At 38.9% G+C, this 23,358-nt stretch overlaps 1 protein-coding gene across 1 annotated transcript in view; it reads right to left on the bottom strand.

Moving 5' to 3' along the window:
• Positions 1–23,358, bottom strand: part of CFAP61 (cilia and flagella associated protein 61) — a 430,478-nt gene that overhangs the window by 119,288 nt on the left and 287,832 nt on the right. The window contains exons 19-21 of the mRNA XM_053670941.1: positions 15,416–15,514; positions 10,433–10,601; positions 536–710 (exon numbers count right to left, since the gene is read on the bottom strand). Of these exons, the coding sequence (XP_053526916.1) occupies positions 536–710; positions 10,433–10,601; positions 15,416–15,514 (443 nt within the window). The remainder of the gene's footprint in view (positions 1–535; positions 711–10,432; positions 10,602–15,415; positions 15,515–23,358) is intronic.

The following is a 23,358-nucleotide window of genomic DNA, read 5'->3' as shown; positions in this document are numbered from 1 at the left end:
AGACACTTATGAGTGGCAGGAGCATTTGTACAAATGTTTTATGCTCTCATTTTGATTAAAAAAGTGGCATGTAACTTGAATATGTGTGTTTGTGGGAAGGATTGTACAACAACACCAAGAAAGAGCACAATGGATTGTGAAACGAAGAAAAGAGCCCTTCAGACACAGACCTTTTTTTTTTCCTAGATCTTTTCAGCTTCACAAAAGGAAACATATTTTCCATATAATTACTAAATATGTTTGCTTATTAAATTATCCTTTAATTAGTTAATGATTTTAGCCATGCTTTGCTCTTTGGATATTCATTTTGTATGATAAAATAATTATAGATAATTAAACTATCTCAAGCTTTTTTCTTTCTTGCTGCGTATCCAAAAATGACAAGTTGTAAATTAATCTGGAAAACTAAGCATGACAGAGAAATTATTTGGTTGAAATTAATTAGACGCTAATTATATACTAGAATTAGATGAATGAGATTTTCATAAAAATAAAACACTATTCTGAGAAGATGAGCAATAACCAACATTCTTACCTTCTGTGATAATGGAGTTGTTTCTAATCCAAGTCAGGGCCTTCAAGCAGTCTTCTTCATCATTGAGAGTAAAATGATTACAAGGAACTCTACCAGTGTATCTCCGTTTACTGCTGTTCGGAATCTCTCTGTTTGTCAGGTGTTGACTAATATCAGCTCCTGTAGGACATGGGACCTGAGGTATGTTACAGACACATGCTTATTTCAGTGGTAACAGGTGAAGGGCTGACACAGTCATACATACATACATACATACATACATAAAACACATAGTGATGTCTAGTTTAGGTATGCCTTTTTCTGTCCCCAGATGCAATTGTTTTACTTTTTCCCTTTTTATTGTTGTTCAAGTAGTTTTTTTGCCTTTTACCCCCACCCCCCACCACCCTAGCCCTCCCACCTTCTTCCTGTTTCCACTTCCTCTTGTTATTATCCATGTGTCCTTTATACTTGTTCCTAAAAACCCTTCACCCTTTCCCCCCATTATCCCCTCCCCTGTCCCCTCTGGTCACTGTCAGTCTGTTCTCAATTTCAGTGTCTTTGGTTATATTTTGCTTGTTTTGTTGATTAGGTTCCTGTTAAAAGTGACATCATATGGTATTCACCACCTGGCTTATTTCATTTAGCATAATGCTCTCCAATTCCATCCATGCTGTCCAAAGGGTAGGAACTCCTTTCTTTCTGCTGCATAGAATCCCATTGTGTAAATGTACCATAGTTTTTGGATCCATTCATTTACTGATGGGCACCTAGGTTGCTTCCAGCTCTTGGCTATTGTAAATTGTGCTGCTATGAACATTGGGGTGCATAGGTTCTTTGGGACTTGTGTTTCAGGGTTCTTAGGATACAATCCTAGCAGTGGAATTACTGGGTCAAAAGGCAGTTCCATTTTTTTGTTTTCTGAGGAAATTCCATAGTGTTTTCCATTGTGGCTGCACCAGTCTGCATTCCCACCAACAGTGCACTATGGTTCCCTTTTCTCTGCATCCTCTCCAACACTTGTTGTTTGTTGCTTTGTTTATGATGGCCATTCTCAATGGTGTGAAGTGTTATCTCATTGTGTTTTTAATTTGCATCTCTCTGATGGCTAGTGATGCTGAGCATCTTTTCATATGTCTCTGGACCCTCCATATGTCCTCCTTGGAGAAGCAGACACAATTGTTTTCATTGAAACAAACAAAAAAAACAAACAGTATGATGACCACTTAAAACTAATTCTCAGGAGTTGCTTATTATATGATGCCGTGTAACAACTTACTGCATTTTACCACATATTATTCACTCCCATATATAATGCATGCCCGTGTTTTTGTGCTCATTGTTCACAGGATTATTACACTCATGGTATGTAACCATTATACCCATATGTCATGTGCATACTTGTTTTCCCTCAAAATATGTGGGCAAAAATATGCATTTCACATGGCAAAATGCAGTACTCTAAAAGTCAGTGGTACAAAACAAGCTTACAGGTTCTGAAGGTCAGTAATTCAGACAGGGCAAGGTAGGGGACAGTTTGTTAAATAATGTCAGAGACCTCAGTGAGAGTACGTGAAGGCTGGAGGTGACTTGAAGGTTAGGGGCTGGAATTATCTGGAGATAAACCATTTCAGTTCTTTTTCTTCCCTCCAGAAAACATGCTGGGTATTAAAAAATGACAAAAAGCTGTCACTATATGTCTACTACTGGATGTTACCTGGGGGCTGCAATTTTAGGCTGGAATACCCACACATGGCCTCTGCATGTGGTTTGGGCTTCCTTACAACATGGTGGCTCAGTTCCCAGGTAAGTCCAGAGAGTTTTGTGTTCTTGTCTAACCTCATCTTGGAATCCAAGTGGTGACTCTTCCACTATATTATATTCATGGACGTGGTCACAGAGGCCTGCCCAGGGCAGGAGAAGGGAACCCAAAATCTACCTCTTCACACAGGGGCAGCAAAGCTGTGAAAGAACACATGGAATCTGAGTGGTGTGGCCATTTGTGGTAAAAATAATCTGCACATTATAGAAGCAATTATATCAGGGTTTGAAATCCAAGTGCATATGGAGTTTCAGCAAAAAAAGAGAATAAGGAGAGCGGACCACTATTTACTTATGAAAATTATAGGATATAATTTCCTTCACTTTGTTAGCGAGGTATTCTCTATCTCAACTTTCTCTCTTTCATCTCCATTTCTCTCAATACAGAGCCCTTCCAGTATAACTTCTATTTACTTTTGACACAGAGTGGAAACAGAAACTATAAGGAAAGCAAGAGTAAAAACACAAGAAAGGATGATGCTGACACTTGTCCTCCCTCAGTGTCAAGGACACCGTGGCAAATGGAAGGGCTTTTGCCATGATCAGAGAGTTTGGCCATCACTCAACTCCATCTAGTTGTTGCCAGACTGAAGTATGGATTCTGTGTGGCAAGATCTGGTTTCTCAAGAGATGCTACTTTTTTTTAGTGGACCTTTGATTATTTTTCTATCATTTCAGTTCAAATTAAAATCAAGCAACAAATACCACATGAAGTAGTACAGTTGTGTGAGCTTGACTAGCGGTCATCACTTTTACCAATATGTTTTTTATTTGGTGGCCAGATGGACAGTGTGTGGAAGATAACGAGGCCAGCACTGCAAGCAAGTCTTAAAGGTAACTCCAGGCCACTGTTGGAAGACCTGAGCCAGCTGTTTTACCTTCTCTGTACAAGGTCTTAGGGCTGTGAGACAGGGATGGTTCTCAGCTATGATGGGCAAAAAGTTCACTTGAGTTGAGATGAATGTATGTGCAGAGCAAGATCTTTTTCTCTTGACAAATGTCTTGTTATACTCAGTAGATGGGAATGCTGGCTGCTGCTTGCACAAGTGAGACTTTACCAAACCCCAGATGACATTTAGGAAAGTTTTCAATTATGTTCTTCCTCAATAGAAATGGTAAAGCCATGATACAGTTCTGTGATGTATTTAATTCCATTTCAAACTGGATTAAATATTTTTTTAAAAAATCAATTTTAAAAGGTGATGTTCCTTCTCCATGAAGAAGCTGCAGTAACATTTTATTTAATAAAAAATAAAGCCCAATCCAATAAGTAATGGTCATTTACTACACCTGATATTGTGGAGTAAAATTCTCTTACTGGCAACATAATTTGTTCAGCCATATCACACTAAGATTTTGGTATTACTGTATTTATAGTTATTATAAGAACAGTCCACTGAGGGCTTCTGTGAATGGTTTAAGTGTACAATGTTGAATACTGTGTTTTGGAGGTTTGAAAATTCACCAGAACCACAATAAGCACTGTAGTATAAAAGAAAATGAAATTTGGGTAACATTATACCAGTTCAGTAAGTTATGTTTTAATGAATTAGGAAAAGTCCTTGGCAGAAAATGGCAGGACTAAAGAACAAACTGAGAGCTATTCCAGTTACACAACTTCCAATGCTTTGTGTTTCAAATAATGGATGTATAGATTAAGTAACAAGGAAAAGAAGAAAAAATGAAAATTAACTTATTAGAATCCTGAAATGTAATTGCATTTTTATATCCCATGTAATTCTGGTGTGCACTCAAATATGTGGCATATTTGTACACTTCTAAACTATAAAGAATTTGAGAAATTAAAGGAAAATTAATAGGATATATATATATATAGTTTTTAATATTTATACAGTGGCATTTTCACAGAACAGGTAAAACTGAAGCTAGGATTTTAAATCCCAAGGCCAATTAATCTGTCTGCATAGAATTTTAATCAGAACTCAATAAATAAAAAAGGATCTATGAAAAATTTCATATTATGTCATCAAAGCAAGGAAAAAATAAAGATTAAAAGGAGAGCATGGGGATATTTAATAAAAAGTACCATCAATGCTGTTATCAAAACTAGAGAATTTTCTGCCACTAAACTGTCACTAACTTGTGATTGAAGAGTAGCAGACACCTCTTCAATTACTCCATCAGATAATTCTGGATTGAACATTGCCAGGATCACTGGCTATTGAGAGCCTCCTGGCCACCTCTTACCTTTCAGCAAGCTAGTCACTTATGGATGACAAGGACTACTGATGGCCTACTTAACAACCTACTTCCATTTCTTGCTTAGTAACAGATTCCTGAGAAATATGCCTGGCTGAAAAAACTACATTTTCCAATTCATGTTGGAAAGGAGTCCTTGGGTGGGGCAACACGAAGTCATTTTGCTCAAGTCTTTCCTTCTTCCTGCTTCTTGCAAATGGAATGGCTGGAGCCACAGCAGCTACTTCAAGATGTCAAGGATGGAAGCTACATATTAAAAATAGAATAACAAAATACGGAAGGGCCTGGTTTTCTGATGATACCAGGGAGCTACCTTACCAGACCTGAGTTATTTTTTGCCAGATATTTATAATGAGAAAAAGAAATAAACTTATTTTTGACTAATAAATGAATTTGGCAAAAGTGGGATATAAAGTCAATATCTGAAAATCAAAGGCATTTTTGTATACCAACAATGAAACATTAGAGCAGAAATCAGGAAAAAAAAATCCCATTTGATATAGCAACAAGAAAAATAAAATACCTGGTAATAAACCTAAGAAGGAGGTAAACTGTGCTGCTGTGAATATTGGGGTACACAGGTTCTTTTCAATTGGTTCTTTTCAGGGTTCTTAGAATACAATCCTGGCAGTGGAAATGCTGGGTCAAAAGGCAGGTCCATTTTTAGTTTTCTGATGAAATTCCATACTGCTTTCCATAGTGGTTGCACCAGTCTACATTCCCACCAACAGTTTACTAGGATTCCCTTTTCTCCACATCCTCTTCAACACTTGTGTGTTGCTTTGTTTATGATGGCCATTCTGACCTGTGTGAAGTGGTATCTCACAGTGGTTTTAATTTGCATCTGATGGCTAGCGATGCAGAGCATCTTTTCATATGTCTCTGGGCCCTCTGTATGTCCTCCTTGGAGAAGTGTCTGTTCAAGTCCTTTGCCCATTTTTAAATTGGGTTGTTTGTCTTCCTGGAGTGGAGTTGTCTGAGTTCTTTATATATTTTGGAGATCAAACCCTGTCCAAGTTATCATTGACAAATATGTTTTCCCATATAGTTGTTTCTCTTTTCATTTTAATGCTGTTTTCTTTAGCCATGCAGAAGCTTTTTAATTTGATGAGGTCCCATTTGTTTATTCTTTCCTTTATGTTCCTTGCTCTAGGGGACATATCAGTGGAAATATTGCTGTGTGGAATACCTGAGAATTAAAGAATTTTCCTTCTTTAATGGTGTCCTGACTTATATTTAAGGACTTTATCCACCTCTAAGACTTTCATGGTGTCATGACTATATTTAATTTTTTTATCCACCTTGAATTTATGTTTGTGTATGGTGTAAGATGGTGGCCAAGTTTGTTTGTTTGTTTGTTTGTTTGTTTGTTTTTACATGTAGCTGTCCAGCTTTCCCAACACCATTTGTTGAATAGGCTATTTTTACTCCATTTTATACTTTTGCAAGCTTTGTCAAATAATAATTGACCATAGAGACATGGGTTTATTTCTGGGCTCTCTATTCTGTTCCATTGGTGCATGTCATTTCTTATGCCAGTACCAGGCTGTTTTGATTACAGTGAACTTGTAATACAGTTTGATATCAGGTATTGTGACCCCTCCTACTTTGTTCTTATTTCTCAAAATTCCTGCAGTTATTTGGGGCAGTTTATGGTTCCATATAAATTTTTGAAATGTTTGTTCTATATCTGTGAAATATGCCATTAGTACTTTAATAGGTATTGCATTGAATCTATAAATTTCTTTGGGTAGTATAGACATTATGATGATGTTAATTCTTCCAGTCCATGAACATAGTACCTGCTTCCATTTGTTTGTGTCTTCCTTAACTTCTTCCTTCAATGTTGTGTGGTTTTTTGAGTGCAGGCCTTCTATCTCCTTGGTTAGGTTTATTCCTAGGTACTTTATTTTTCTTGTTGCTATATCGAATGGGATTTTTTTCCTGATTTTTGTTTCTGATGTTTCATTGTTGGTATACAAAAATGGCTTTGATTTCTAAATATTGACTTTGTATCCTGCTGTTTTGCCAAATTCATTTATTAGGTCATATAGTTTCTTGGCCGAGTCTATAGGATTTACTATGTACACTATCATGTCATCTGCAAACAATGATAGTTTTGCTTCCTCTTTTCCAATTTGGATGCCTTTTATTTTTCTTGTCTGATTGCTGTGGCTAGGACTTCCAATACTATGTTGAATAGGAGTGGCAAAAGTGGACATCCTTATCTGGTTCCTGATCTTAGTGGGAAAGCTTTTAGTTTTTTGCCCATTGAGTATGATGTAGGCTGTCGTTGGTCTTCATATATGGCCTTTATTAGGTTGACGTATGCTCCTTTCATTTTTCTGAGTGTTTTTTGCATAAATAAGTGCTATACCTTATTGAATATTTTTTCCACATCTATTGCTATGGTCATGTGATTTTTGTCTTTCATTTTATGTGATGTATTACACTGACTTGCAAATATTGTACTATCCTTGCATCCCCAAGATGAATCCCATTTGGTCATGGTGTATGATCTTTTTAATGTATTGCTGAATGTGGTTTGCCAATAGTTTAACTACCACCATTTTATTACTCCTCATGATTTTTTGCATCAGAAATTTGGGTAGGGTTTGGCCGGGCAATTCTTTTATTTCATGTGTTACTGACAGAGATCACTTGATGACATTCAGCTGGTGGGGGCCCAAGATGGCTTTACTCACATATCTGGTGCCTAGGCAGGCATGGCAGAAAGGCTGGGATCAGCTGGAACTATCCACTGGAGAACCAATGTATGGCATCTCCAGCATGGCAATCATAGTTTATCTGAACTTCCTATGTGACACATCAGGGTTCCAGGAGCAATAGTTCACACAAACAAGGAGATAATGTATGGGCCTTGACTGGGCCTCAGAAGTTATGTCACAATACTGCATTTGTACTCTACTGATCAGAGTGCCCAGATTCGGAGGGGAGGAAACACCATTTCCTAGATGGGAAAAGCCAAAAAATTTTCAGCTTTGTTTTAAAATGCCACTTTTCTTTGACCTCTTGCTGTTATTTTGCACTTTTATCATCCTCACATGCAGTGAAGTCTCTTCATGTTCAGTGCTGTTGAGTGATGGGGAGCGCCTTTATCATTTCTTACAGGGAAGACAAAGTGGTGTGCACAACTCTCTTTTCTACCTGTTTGTAGAAGGCTCTCTCCTGGGGCTGCACCATTCTGGATGCCGCACTCTTATTTACCCCATCTAAGATGTAATCAGCCTCTGTGGAGACCACATCGTACTGCTAACCCACATCAAGCTTACCATAACAAACATCCTGGCTCACTCCCAGGCCTGGCTGGATGTTCTTACCCCACCTGTTGGCTTCTAGTGAGTATCACCCTTTTGAGAGTCCCCACCATGGTCTTCTCATGATCAGTACCAGCCTTATTTGACTTTGAGTTGACAAATTTTTATTCTCCCTGTTTTTGAGATACCCCAAATCCAGACAAGGGGCAGGCATTTCTCCCTTTCTGCGCGATTCTCCATGAGCTAAGGAGAGTGGCCTCAGTTGTAAGCTGTTTCTGAGTGATTTCCACAAGCAGCATGTGCTCACCAATAAAAATAGTTGAATTGATAGGCAAGGTGGGAAGGAGAATCAGAGGGTACTGAATCTGGAGCGAGATATCTTCATCTTCCAAAATGTGAGAAGTTGATAGATTAAGGAAAAAAACTTCTATAAATGCATTACTTGGAGTTCAGGAGTAAAAGTATTGAATAACTAACAACAGAAATACTTGAAATTGGGTGCCCTTGGCTTAGAAGTACAGAGTAGCTCTTCTCACATGCAACCCTGCAGCACAATTTGTTTTGTCTTGTGCATGGATTATCTGATAAAAAGATAAAGTGCTATGCATTTGGACATCAAAAATACTGAATATTTTAGAGTGATACATGCCATTTAAAGGTCTGACTAGAGGTTAAGGTTGGTAACTATATTTTATAACAGGTTATCTTCTTGCTTTGAGTTTCTGCTTTATTTTCATCATATTTACTTGTGTTTGTTTTGTAAGTTACAAGACTGAGGCAAAAACCATGAGAGAGTTGGAGAAGAAAATAGGAAAAGAAATAAGAACTGGAACCCTCCACCACTGAAGTGAATTCAGCCGCTGCTTTTTTTGGGGGGGCGGTGGGTATCACTCTTTGCGTACCTTTAATTTTTATGTATTTCTAGAAAAATTAAATTGGAAGTCCTTTATCACTTCTTCATTTCATTTTTCCTGTTGTGAAAATGGTAAGAGATTAATGTGCCACAGACTAAAGCTGCAGGGGCAGCTGGACACACATGGACAGATGCCTGAGTCTTTCACTCATATTTTCTGAAGTCCATGGTCACAGGCAGCAGCTGGAAATCAGTGGAGCAGGTGAAGGAGCAGAAGCTAAAGGGGTGCATGGTGTTTTATTCTGGCCTAATGCATAAAAAGAGGAATACTTAAGTACTAAAATAAGATATTCCTTGAGTTTATATTTACCCTTTAACTAGGAAAAAGAAAAAAGAAGAGAAAAAAAAATTACTCACAGGGTGATCCAAACCTTGATACTGAGAATATGGCCTAGTCACTAGCAGCATCTGCTTTACCTGAGAGATTGTTAGAATTGCAGTGTCTCAGCCAACCCTGCCCCCTTTCTGCTCAGACTCTGCATTTTAATGAAATGCACAGGGAAGATGTGTGCACATGATAGTTTGAGAAGTTCTGCTCTAAGGTATAGATGAGAGATTCTAGGTCAAGAAAGTTCAAGTCAGTTGTTCTTCACCTTGACTTAGAATCATCTGGGAGCTTTAAAAAATACTGATGATTGAGTCCTCACCCTATAATAATTAAAACAGAGCTTCTGTGGGTAGGGGGTAGGTATGGATATATTTTTAAAGTGCTCCAGGTGATGATCTCAATGTGTTGTCAAGGCTCAGAACAGCAAGTAATTATGTTTGGAGTTGCTTAACCGTCTGTTCCACACCATGTATTGCCTCCTCCTGGGTTGGCTATGAAAGGGAAACCTGCATGTGTGCATGCTCATGTGCATGCACACACACCTTTTGAATCCAGGACCATTCACAAGATGGCCTAACTAAGGAAGAACCAGATAAAATATGACAGTGCCTGGGGTAGGGATGAATTACTTCATATTCCTCAGGAACAAACCCACCACAGGGAGGCCCATCCAGGTTTCTGGGAGAAATGTAATGAAATGACCCCATCTTTGAGTTACAAAGTAAATCTCTTTCAATTAAAGAGATGCCGTATTTTGTTGGCCACATGCAATGCTAATGTGTGATGCAAAGTGAGAATATTAAAGTTCACTTCCCTAAGACATTAAACAATTTCAGTTATCCAGCAATGCTTTCCTCAAATATGGTTTGAGAATTTAATCAAAATGGACAGCATGGTCACTGGGTAATCAATCAGTCACATTTCCTAGTTTTACAACTGAGAGACAAAATAAAACAACAGTTGACAAAAGGTGTGCATGTTTGAAATACTTTTGCATGAGCCCATCACCACCGCCAAATGTTAGCCTCTTCAGGCATAAATTAATTTCCCATAAATGCATGTGAGTTGTGTCTGGATTCAGTTCTGGAGAACAGCAAGTGTTAGACTGTTGAACAGCTTAAAAAATGACATTTCTATGACTTGCTGTGATTTTTATCCTTGAGCAAAATGCTTTTCCTGGAATGGGTTTCCATGAGGGTTTTGGACACAATTCTGGTCATGTGCATGAGCTTTGCAGGACACTTTTATGAATACAGAGTGGCAGCTGCCAGGCGAGAAGGCATGCTCTTTACCCAGAGAGTGTGTGCCTGATAAACACATTAACTATTATTCACCCCGAACGCCATGCATAGCCTCACCTGGTACTGCTGCCCGGTGCAGAGGATAAGATGGTCATAGAGCACAATTTCTTTTTGGGAAACCACGACATGCTTGGCTGCTCGGTCTATGGCAGTCATTCTACCAACCACCACATTGACCCAGGAGCACAGTGACATCAATGCATGATCTTTATCATTAAAACAGTGGCTGCGGAGAGAGAAGCTCCATCAGTGACATTTGAGCAGCTGACAGCAGGCACTAATTAGACATCTGGTGAGCTGGTTCAAATCCCCCAGTGAGCTGAGCCTGTGCTCTTGCTGTGAATTTACCAGCACCAAAGCTACATACTAGGAGATTTTTCGTCATGAGACAGTCACAAATTGACATCATCCCATTATAGCTAAATGGCCAGTACACAACAGGGTGTGTATGTGTGTGTGTGTTGTATGAATCATAAATATATATAATATATACCCTTTCTTCTGTTTCTGTTTCATGGTGAGTATAAATTTACTTTAGCTGTTGACTTGTCCTATTGACCGTGAAAGTGACATTGCTCAGGATCCCTGAAGGCAGGTTCAAAGTTCTGAATATTGAGAACCCTTCCTATTTGCTAACACTTTTCAGTAAGTGACTCGTTCTTAGAAGGAGTGTATGGATTTGTGCCAAAACAACAGAATACATTTTATTTAGAGAAGATGTCAATTAGGGAATTGTGTTCAAAACAACTACAGTCCCTGGAGACTTTTGAGATTCACTCTACAGGGCAAAGGTGATTTATGGGGTACTGATACTTTTGCAAACAGCAGGTCCAGGGTGGATGTGTTTTCTTGTCTCAGTTCCATTGAGTTTGAGCATTCCATTATAATGTGAGAAAAGTGTGTTTCTTGTTGGCATTGGGGGTCATTAGAGTTTCATGAGGGTTGTTTTCAGAACTTCCTGAAAGATGTAACCTCCTGATGTGACCCTCTAGTGATTCTGTTGTGATGCCACTATAAGAGTGTAGGTGGCAGAACAATGTGTTTCATTTAAATCTAGGCTTCACTATGCCAAAGCCTGTGCCCCTGCCTTGTCACAACCAAGACTGGACCCTGTGACTCTGCATCACCTTTCAATACTTCAGTTTCTTCACCTCTCAACATGGGATAATTTTCCTCCCTACATGCATTGACCATGGTAAGGGATAAATGTGAGAATGTAAGAGATGCTGTTTTTTCAAGTGGAATGCATATGTGAAGGGTATTATTCTAAATGATATTAATGATACATAATCCTGTTTACTCGCCTGGGAGGCAAACAGGACTAACGTGGTAATGGGAGAACATTTTTCTTTTTGATCCACTCATGAGTCTGCTCTCAACACACAAAAAGAATCCCCATAATGGATGCACATTAGACCCCGTTATAGGACCTGTGAAAGAGAAGGGAGATCTGGGCTTTGTATCTCTCCATGAAACAACACTTAAAAACAAGAAAATTTCTTCTTAATAAGAAAATCGGGAGCTGTCCTGTAACAGGAAAATAATAGAAAGTGAGATGAAAGTCTTTTTTAAAAAAACATCTTGGTAGCTTTACAGAAAAACAATAAACTTCATTAATTTTGTACATTCATGAGACCCACAAATGATTGTTCTCATTTGCATCACAGTTCCTGCATAATAGGAACAGCACCATCAGTTGCCCAAGATGAGGAAAAATTAAAAATAGTGCATAGGGATTAGTCTTATGAGGATTTGCTCAAAGATAAAGTTCTCAGGGGAAATTTGGGGAAGGCTAAGACAATGTTGTTTTTAATAACAGTAGGATAATAGTGCAATGTCAGAATGCATATTTTAGGGTTAAAATCTGAAGTTTTGTCTAGTGGGAAGTGGCACTTGGGAGCTGATTTTTAGGAACCTCAGGAAGCACTGAGGAATGTGGGGTGCTGCTTTTACAGTCTGTTACTATGGCATTTCTCAGTTTAAAATGTCACTGTGTATATAATTACTACCTGTTCTGGATATCACTATCCATTCTGGACCTTCTTTAATTTATCCATCAGGCAGGTGAAAGCAGACATTGGAAACTATAAGTGATATTTTCCCAAAATTATTTCCTAAGCAGAGTTAGTGAGCATGAAGATTCTAACATAAGAGAAACTATCTCACGGCTTGAAGACAAGAGAAATACGTCCACTGGCGTTCTCTGGGGAAGACAGAAGCAGCCAAAGAAGAAACATCAATGAAACTTCATGTTTCTTAAGTTAATTGACCCAGACTTGAAAATAAAGTAATAGGTTGTATGAATAAAATATTCTAGAGATAGCTAATAATTTTTAAAAAGCAGAAATGCAGGATGGGAAAATTTTAGAAGAGGACATGTGTGACAAGTAGCTCACTTGTTTAAGTTGTAGGAACCCCACATCTGGTATCAGAATACTTAGCCCAATGCTACAAGTGTAAAATTAGAATCAAACCCCAGGGGAGCAAATATAATTATGGGAGAGGCCTGCACTTCACGGAATCAGTACCCTTTAGAATGAGAAAGAACCATGGAGGTTTTCAAAAGGGATTTACTGTGACACTCTTGGAAAAAGGAGCATCACAATTAACTTTCAGTTACTCAGGGCCGATTGTCCAATTAATAGATTTCTCCTGCACCCTCTTTCTCTTGTCTTCCCACTGCCTTCCTTTCTGCTGCATCCCTAGCATGTCATTAGCACCTCCACTAGACTCTGGACAGGGCCAGAGAATGAAGACAAAAACTGGCTATTAGATATATAGTAACAATAATAATAAATCAAAACACTGGTTAGGGCAAAATTCAGAATTTGTATTTAAAATGAGAAATTTAAATTATTAAATTTATGGATGTCAATGCATTTGTTATTTTTAAACTTCATGACCAGGGATAATTTCCTTTATTGTGATATGAGGACCATTTAAAAGACAACATCTTATTGATGTTTCAATTTATAGTTTCTAGAATGATGATAACATGCAGTTACCCATCCAGAGGCACCTCGCTGTGCCATTTAGTTCCTAGCTGTAAACTGATTCAGATGACTTTCACAGGTAAGTTTGGATAAAACTTCATTTTTTCTACATAATTTACTGAGCACCTGCTACATGCCAACCTCTGTCCTGGATGCTGGGGACACATCAGTGAACAAAGAGGCAAAAAATCCCTGCCCTCATAAAGTTTACACTGTAGTTGAAGGATTCAGAATATAAAGAGAAAACACAATTTTAAAAGGTAAATTATATAATATTTACAAGGATTTCAGTAGAAAGAAGAAATACAGCAGAGTAAGGAGGACTGGAGTATTAGTGTTGGTTGCTAATGAATGGGTGGTCAGGACAGGACTTATTGAAAAGTTGACATTTCAGCAAAGACTTAGAGAAAAGCAAAGACCCCCAAGGTGGGGACCTGCCTGTTCTGTTTCAGGAATATTAAGGAGGCTGGTATGGCTAGAGTGAAAATGGTAAAACATGAGGTCAGAGAAATAAGTGAACAGGGATAGATTTTGTTTTGAAGCATTCTAGAACTTTCTGTGATGATGGAAAAGTTCTGTAGCTATGCTGACTGACATGGCATCTACTGGCCACATGTGGCTATCTGAGCACATGAAATATGGCTAACATAATTGAGAAGCTGAATTTTTAATCTAAAATTCTAATCAATTTAAATTTACATAGCTACATGTGGCCAGTGGCCACCATATTGGACAGTTAGGAGTTGGCGTGATCTGACTCACATATGCAGTACTGTTCTGGCTGCTGTGTTGGGAACATGGAGAGGCAGGAACAGAAGCAGGGGCACCAATCAGGGGACTTTCCACCAACCACACACAGATCCCACACAGCATCACACCAGCAGAAAGTCACTTCTGGTTGTTCTCTGCTATAACATATTTAACACAGGGGCTGATGGAAACCTTTAACAAGCTGACTGAATTAGGTTCCTGTGAGACATTTATCAATAACAACATTTCCTGGGAATCATGTAATTTAGAAAGAGGGCAATGAGGGAAGGGAATATGCATGTGTTGAGTCTCTACTCTCTGTCAGAACTTAATGTTATACTACTTTTAACAAAAAACTCCAGCAAGGTTGGCTTATCATACACTTTTCACAGTAAAAGAAAATCCAAAAGTTCAGGGAATTAAATCCCCTTTGTAGGAGGGGCAGGATCTGAATCCGCATCCACCTGGCTTCCTTTTTCCCCCCTGCATCCTAATGATGCCCTTCAAAAAAAAAAAAAAAAAAACACAACAGGTTCATAGTCTGATAAAAAGTATTAAGTCAAAATGAGCCTGATTCTGCTAACAAGAAAGATGCAGGTTTTCTCTTTGTTTGAAGGAAACATAAATGTTATTCACAGAGGAAAGAGGATCCCTTTGTCATCGATTCTAAAATGAATACCCTGAGAAGGAACAATTTCCTTCCTCCTCATTAGAAAAATTTGAACATTGCATCTAGAGGAAGGGAGCCTAATAATTCTTGTACTCTTGTTTTGCTACAGGAAATTACAATTAATGGAAGCTGTGTGATAATGAAATGGGATTCTACTGGGATGCAAATAACAAAGCTTGCCTAGAGTGGCACAGAAGGTCTTGCCAATCAGGCCCTGATTATAAATGGCTGCGATAAGTGTGAGACCCACATCCCAGTGAGGTACTGGACCTTTATCTCCCGACTCCGAACCTTGGAGGAGTTGCCTACTGTGATGAAAATATAGCCACCAAGCTCCTCTGCCCTGCTGTGTCACTCAGATACTACAAGGCAGCAGAACACAGGCAGTGACCAGGCCAGAAGGCTCCATCCCAGTTGTCTGGAAGAAAGCATAGGTCTTTCCATAAACAGAAAATACCATTCACTCATTACCAGGTTTGTACTCATATGTCCTAAGTGACATCTATAATCCAGAAGAAAAGCTCACCACTTTTCTCTTTCTAGCCTGACATCTATTTAGCACAGAAATGACTACATACACATTAGAATAGTTAGGGCTCAGAATGAAAAAGCAAATAGAATTCATACTCGCTTGCTAAAAACTTCCTCTGTTCAGTGTCCAGAAGTTTTTTTCCAGGGAGTCCATGGGTTGAAATTAGTGTGAGATTACTAAACTTCAGGTGAGAGCTAAGGAGAAAGAAAAAATAACACAAAAAAAAGGTAAAGCACTATTCGGTGAAAGTTTATTATACAGTTGACTCTTGAACAATCTGAGAGTTACAGTGCTGACTCCTCAGGAAGTCAAAAATCCATGTATAACTTTTGATTCCTCTCAAACTGAACTACTAATAGCTTACTACTGATATTGTAAACAATTGATTAACACATATTTTGTATATTATTACATACTACATTCTTACAATAAAGCTGGATAAAAATGTTAAGAAAGTCATAAGGAAAATACCTTTATAATATTTATTGAAAAAAATCCATATATAAATGGATCTGCACAGTTCATACCTGTGTTGTTCAAGGGACAATTGTAATTCAGTTTAACCTTACTTCATGTACCACCCAACTGTTAAATTTTTCTTTGAACCCAGCAACTCCTTTTGCACAAAGTTTCAAACAGAACCAACTGACCATTTAAATGAAAGGAAGATGGTACTGGAGTGGCTAATTACAAAAACTTTAGAAAGATGCAGCACTGTAATGACACACAGCATTTAATTTTTTTAAATTTTCTTCTCAGAGTAAAATGAAATAAAATCTAAAACTGAGGAAGTAAATTTAGTGTAAGTTGATGTAAAGTTTGAATTTCAGATTACTAACAAACAGCTTGGGGTCATAATCCTTTTATCTAAAACTATGACTGGTTATAATCATGTGCTTTGTATGTTTTCATTTAGTCTGTGAAGCAATACAATGTTATTATCCTCATTTTATTAAATAGAACTGAGGCAATGTTGCTTTGTCCAAGACCATATGGTAGGAAGTCTGGAGGCAGGGTGTGAATGTCATCTCATCTAACCTGTACCTAACCTCTGTCTCCACTGCCCTGTAGACGCTAAACTGTGGACAGGGATCTAAAGATCATTTAATTTTCATCAGTCAACATTAGCTTTAATACTTTCATGCATAGATAGATAGATAGATAGATAGAGAGAGAGAGAGAGAGAGAGAGAGAGAGATAGGTGATAGATATACACACACAGAATGGGTCAAAAGTAGATTTACACTTGTGAGTACATACAGCAGTGCTTATTCTTGCATTATTTATTAGTTATTATATTTGTTTCCATACAAACAACTGTAAATCTACTTTTGCCTCACCCTGTATATTTCTCTCTCTCAAATCAGGACATTAAAGTAAATTCTAGAGAATTCCTTCCAAGAGCAAAACTGCCTCATATTTGCATTAGGCTTTCCAGGGCCTGAGGCATGTTCACAGGCATTTATCATAGAGATTAATCTTCAAGGCAGTTTGTGCTAGGGACGGGTGCAGGGGTCAAGACTTTACTATCCATATTTCATAAAGAAGACAATCGAGGTTGGAGATGGTAGATAATTTGTTCACAGTCACGAAGCTCACAAGCTGCCGGGCCAGAAAGCAAAACCATGTCTTCTGCTCCCAAGTAATGCCCTCTCCATTTACCCGGATGTCCTCTACTCAGTCCTCAGTAATGTTAAGCAGTACAAACAGTGCATGTGAGTGTGTAAGTGGAGGCTTCTAAAGAACTTCTGCTTAAAACTTACGCTGTGTTTTCCCTTCAGTATTGAAAACATACTTGATGCAAATGTACCCTCCAGCTAGAGTCAGCAAAATTTTTTGGGTGACCTTGATCTTTACACAGGCTTCAGGACAGTAAGAAAGATATTTGTTTTCATTACCAAAATCTCTTCTTAGCTCATACCTCCTCTTAAACCAACCAAATGCAAAACAGAAAAAGCGAAATGAAACAGAACAAAAACCTTCACCAAGTTTGGGGAAAACACCTGCCTTCCTTTCCCAATAAGGAAATTGGAAATTTTCCAAATGTGGAAATGCTATCAATTTACTGACAATCTGTTAAGTACCACTAAAAGCTGGAGACTTTTGGTGACAGCATGGACCAGCAATGTAATAAACTCAACTGCACCTGACATTTAAAAATAGCTAAATATTATGAAAGGTTTTGCTCTAAAGTCTCTAAGGATGTGTGTCATTTAAGAGTAAATATTCTTACTTGATACAAAGAAAACCAAGCACATCTTATCCTCTAATAATAATAAAAATTTTGAATATGTTCAAATAACATAAAGGTCACAATTAACCCCAGCTACTTACGGTTGCCAGTTTGCAAATGCACACTGATGACAGGCCTTTGATTTATTACCATTTCATGGAAAATGCAAGTAATAATACATGTTTATATTCACACAGTACAATTTATTTTGGCTTTGGTGTGTATGTGATGGAAATGTAGTTTATGTTGTACTAACAATAATTTTAGATACAGGCCCTTCTTAAAGTTCTATGTGAATAACAGCCTGAGTAATTATCTAGGTATGTCCTTTACTATAAAAACTAACACCTTTGGCATTGAATAATTTGAATGCTTTAACGACATGGATAAAATAGCTTGTAAGTTGCCAAATTACCACACTGCAGTATCCTGCACTATGCTATTATGCAATTAGAGATTTCTCCAAAAGATTTGGGAGGACAAGGTATTTTCTGGATTTTGCCTATAAAGGCACCAGCTTTCCATTCCTTTTCTTTAGACTTAGCCAAATTTCTTTTGTCGTCTTCGTTGTGGCTGTTCTAGTCCTTCACTCAGTCTTCAAGGTCACCCACTTTAACCATTCTTGTTCTCCCTACTATTCTCCTACTACATTCTCAAGTGAGTACATTTCATGCATCATTAAAAAGACAAAGAAAAAAAAGAGATCAGGCATCCCCTTCTGTTTCCCTTCTTGCAACTTCCAGAGCATTACTATCTACATTATTCTTTCATTCCCTCTGATTCAAAAGACATGGCCATGGCCCTGCTTTTTTAAGGAGGCTTCTATTCTCAAGGTCTCCTCAGGTCTAAGGTGGCTCCCAGAGCCGCAGCCATTATATCCTACATCCACATTACAGAAGGAAGGAGGATTGGGTATAAAGAATTACCCATTACAGAAGTTTCCTTAAAATTTCACATAGCACTTCTGCTCACATTGGCAAAACTCAGTGACATGGCCAAATGTAGCAACAAGGGGGGCTAGAAAATGTGGTTTTTCAATGAGAAATACGGTGGGTTTTCCCGAGAACTGCATTGCCCAGGGTTCTGTTAGCAAGGATGAAGTGTAGACTGAATACTGAAGTCTCTACTCATGTTGACTTATGAAGGAAGAATGGGTGGTAATGGGAGAAGATCCTTGTATCAGTCAGGATCCAGGCTGAAAACAGACAGCCACTTGACAGGGTTTGATGGAAGGAAGGCATGTGTAGGGTTCTGATTTGCAATAAGGATGGGGAGTCATCCAGGCCCTAGCAACGGTGGGATATCATTACTATTTCAGATCATGAGGAACAGGGGGCAAAAGAAATGGTGAAAGATGGACCTGTGGAGGAGGCCCCACCCACTCAGATAGAACATGCTATCTGAGACAGCATTGTCATCATGAGGTTCTCTTTTATGATGGCTTTTTTTTTAACTAGCTTCTCCTCCTTTGCCCATCTATCCCTCACATGCTTCCCAGTCTTCATGTCAATCTCCCTGGATGATGCTTTTTACCATCATGACTTCATGTTACATTTACACTATAGCTTTCTTCTGAGCTCAAAACCTAATTTCCAAATGCCTATCAGCCCTAACAGGACTGCTTCTTTGGCACCCCAAGTTCAATATGTGTCCAAATAAAGATCTTTAAGCAACTATTCCATTCCTCCTTTATCTCCATCAAATGTATGATCAATTAACCACTATCCAAGATCAGAATTTGGGAGCCAACTTCAGACTCTTATTCCCTTTCTCACTACCCACAACTGGTCACCATGTTCAGTTACTTTTACTTTGTCCACATCTCTCGAATGCCTCCCATCTGCCATTTTTAGGACACATTACCTTAGCTTACCTTCTTGCCTAGGAAAATAGCCTCAGGGATAGTCTCTCTAGCACAAGTCTCTCTCCCTCTCTTGCCTGTCTTTCACACAGCTACTGGAAACCTTTTTAAAAATTAAATCCAGACTTCCGCCAAGATGGAGGCATAGGTGGATGTGCTGTGCCTTCTCACACAACCAAGATTAGAGAAAACTAAATATTAGCAACAGAAAACACAGCCAGAACACGGAAAATTGAACTTTTCGGAAGTCCGTTAACAACAAATTCTTCAGCCTGACCGGTAAAGGGCGAAACCAGCGGCTGGCGGAGCAGGGTTGCACAGGAAAATTCGGTCAGACGGACTCAGGCGTGGAATCCAGGCCCAGGGTCGGACCGAGTGAGCGATGGAGCGAGCAACCAGGCGAGCGACCTCGGGGGAGACAGTGAGGCAGCAGGGCTGCGTGTTGACTGAGGTCTCGCATTTGTGCGCGGGTGGACAGGCGAGAGAGTGGGCGGTTGGACCGGGCCGGCAAGTCCCCACGACCAGCGGCAGTGGAGGGCGCCACCATTCCCCTGCTCTGACCGCACCTCCACATACAGCGTCATAACCCAGCGACTCTGAGTGGCCCCGCCCAGGTGAACCACCTAAGGCGCTGCTCCTCCGCACCCAGCTGTGCGAAACAGCAGAGGGGGCCGCCATTTCCCCACTCTGACCACGCCCCCACATACAGCGTCACAACCCAGTGACCTGGGAGTCCAAGGCACTGCTTCTCACACTTAAAGGGCCAGAACAGACCAAGAATGGCGCAGGAGGATCTCAGAGCCCCAGAGCCAATAGATCTAAGTGATGAAGAAATAGCAAAACTCACAGACGCACAGTTTAAAACACTGGTGATCAGGATCCTCACAGAACTGGTTGATTATACCGACATATTAGACAAATATATGAAGGTGAAACTAATTGAAATGAATGGAATTGCACAGGACACCAATAGCAGTGAAAAGGAAACTGGGACTCAAATCAATGGAGTGGACCAGAAGAAAGCAAATAATGGCCAAACAGAAAAGAGTCAAGAAGCAAGAATTCAAAGAAATGAGGAGAGTCTTAGGAACCTCCAGGACATCTTTAAACATTCCAACATCCGAATTATAGGGGTACCAGAAGGGGGAAAGGCACAGCCACCAGTGGAAAACTTATTTGAACAAATAATAAAGGAGAATTTCCCCAATCTGGCAAAGGAAATAGACTTCCAGGAAATCCAGGAAGCTCAGAGAGTCCCAAAGAAGTTGGACCCAAGAAGAAACACACCAAGGCACATCATAATTACATTAGCCAAAATTAAAATGAAGGAGAGAATCCTAGAAGCAGCAAGAGCTAAGGGGACAGTCACCTATAAAGGAGTCCCCATCAGACTGTCAGCGGATTTCTCAAAAGAGACCTTACAGGCAAGAAGGGGCTGGAAAGAGGTATTCCAAGTCATGAAATCTAAAGACCTACATCCAAGATTGCTCTATCCAGCAAAACTTTCATTTAGAATGGAAGGACAGATAAAGTGCTTCTCAGATAAGATCAAATTCAAGGAGTTCATCATCACCAAGCCCTTATTATATGAAATGTTAAAGGGACTTATCTAAGAAAAAGAAGTTAAAGAAACATGAACAGTGAAAGGACAACAAACTCACAGTTATTAACAACCACACCTAAAACGAAAGCAAACTAAAAGGACAGCTAGATCAGGAGTGGAAACATAGAAATGAAGATCTCAAGGAGGGTTAGCAAGAGGGGAGTGGGAGGAGGAGAAGGGGGGAGAAGGTACAGAAAATAAGTAGCATAGACAGTAGATAGAAAATAGATGGGGGGCAAGAATAGCATGGGAAATATAGAATCTAAAGGACTTGAGACACATGGTCATAAACTAAAGGGGGGGTAATGGTGGGGATGAGGGGTAGGGTGGAGGGGACTAAAGGGGGAATAGAACAACTGTAACAGCATAATCAATAAAAAAATTAAAAAAAATTAAATCCAATCTCAGTCGTTCCTGGTTTTTAAAATCTCCTTGTTTGCTCCCCATGTTGGTAGCAGCAGAGCACAGCAGACAAGAACATGGGCTGGAGTTTTGGATAGTCTCAGTTGATCTCTTGGCTCTAGAACTTTCTCACTTTTTGACCATGGGCAAATTATTTAACATCTCTGTGGCTCAGTTATCTAGTCTGTAAAATGGAAGCAATAGAACCTAATGCCACAAAGAGGTGCTGTGAGCATTAAATAAAATAGTATCTGTAGAATGTTTAGAATATTGCCTGCTATATAAGACATTTTCACTGAATGTTGACTACTTTTATTACTGAAATGTTATGTACAAATTCATGAGCATGGTATATAGTTCCTCATGGGTGGGATCTAATCTAACCTCCTCAACCTTTTTTGTAATATTGACCTTTCTGTGAGTCAGTCAAGTTAACTGCCTTCCCCATGCCTTTACATGAGGTTATCACCATATTTTCTCATTTTTAATTTAATTTTAATCAGATTTAGAAACATCCAACTATTGAAATTCTTCTTTTTTAATTTAGAGAGAGGGGAAAGGAAGGAGAAAGAAAGAGAGAAAGAAACACCTATATGTGAGTGTAAGAGAGTCATTGATTGGTAACCTCTCACACGGCCCCAGCTGGGACTGGGCCCGCAACACAGGCATGTGCCCTGACCGGGAATCAAACTGGCAACCTTTCTGTATGCAGGCAGGTGCTCAATCCACTGAGCTACACCAGCCAGTGCTAAATTCTTAAATTTATATCTATGACTGGTGTGGGTTAGTGTATGGAGCATAGCCTGAGAACTGAAAGGTCACTGGTTCAATTCCCAGTCAGGGAACATACCTGGGTTGTGGGCCATGTCCCCAGCTGTGGGCAGGTGAGAGGCAACTGATAGATGTTTCTCTCACGTAGGGATGTTTCTCTCCCTCTCTTTCTCCCTCCCTTCCCCTTTTTCTAAAAAAATAAAAATTTATAACTAAGAATATTGGTACCAAAATCATGACATTTATAATGTAGAATTCTAAGAGATTTCAATTCTCTGAGGATGAAATATAGAGATCTAATATTTAAGACTTTTAATTTGAATACCTATGAATATTTAAAAGTTCCTGCAAATAAAATAGCAGGTCACACGGTACATCTTGGGTTTGGGCATGCATTAGACAAAATGTCAAGAACAGCACAACCACAGAAAAAGCATGACTCTTAGATCTAATAGTATTGGCTTAATGTATATAAGCAATACTTAACATTATCATGAGCCTTCTGCTCTGAAATCAAAGGTCACCATGTCATGGAAAAAAAAAGTTCAAGTTAAGTGCTCAAACCAATGAAACATTAAACAAGTGCACCTGCATTTTCACAGCAGATAATTCCAGTGGGGATTTCACGTTGCTGTGGATACAAAGGGAGGAACAGCTCAGAGATACTTGTAAAGCAGGGAAGGATTAGAGTATCCAGGGAAATAAGTAAAAGGTATTGTGTTTCATTTCATGCTTTGGGAGGACAGCTACAAAATGAGCTCTAAACATCCTTATCCTTCAAAAAAAAGAGGGTGACATTGCTGATTTATTGTGAACATGATAAATGTAAACTTTTCACGTTGCTTACCCATCTGTGCAGTAGAAACCTGTCAACCTTCCTTGTTTATTCTCCTTCTTCTTCTTCTTTTTTTTTTTTTGGCATAACAAGGGCAACCAAAACAAGCGATTTATAATTATTTGCTTCCATTTATACTTTTATTTGAACAAGTAAATAATGCAGAGAGAGAACAAGTGTCTTTATCAATCTAAATGGCAGAACTTAACTTACTAAAATCTCTGCTTTTTGAATTGTTCAAAAACAATGACAAAAATATTTGCCGAATGACATTAAATCTTAGCTCAAGATAGATATTTAACATAACTGCATATTATACTAGTCAAAGAATAA

This window comes from Artibeus jamaicensis, unplaced genomic scaffold, assembly GCF_021234435.1.
Source record: "Artibeus jamaicensis isolate MK-2021 breed Jamaican fruit bat unplaced genomic scaffold, CSHL_Jam_final contig_65, whole genome shotgun sequence".
Lineage (NCBI taxonomy): Eukaryota > Metazoa > Chordata > Mammalia > Chiroptera > Phyllostomidae > Artibeus > Artibeus jamaicensis.
This window is presented reverse-complemented; position numbering and strand designations above follow the sequence as displayed.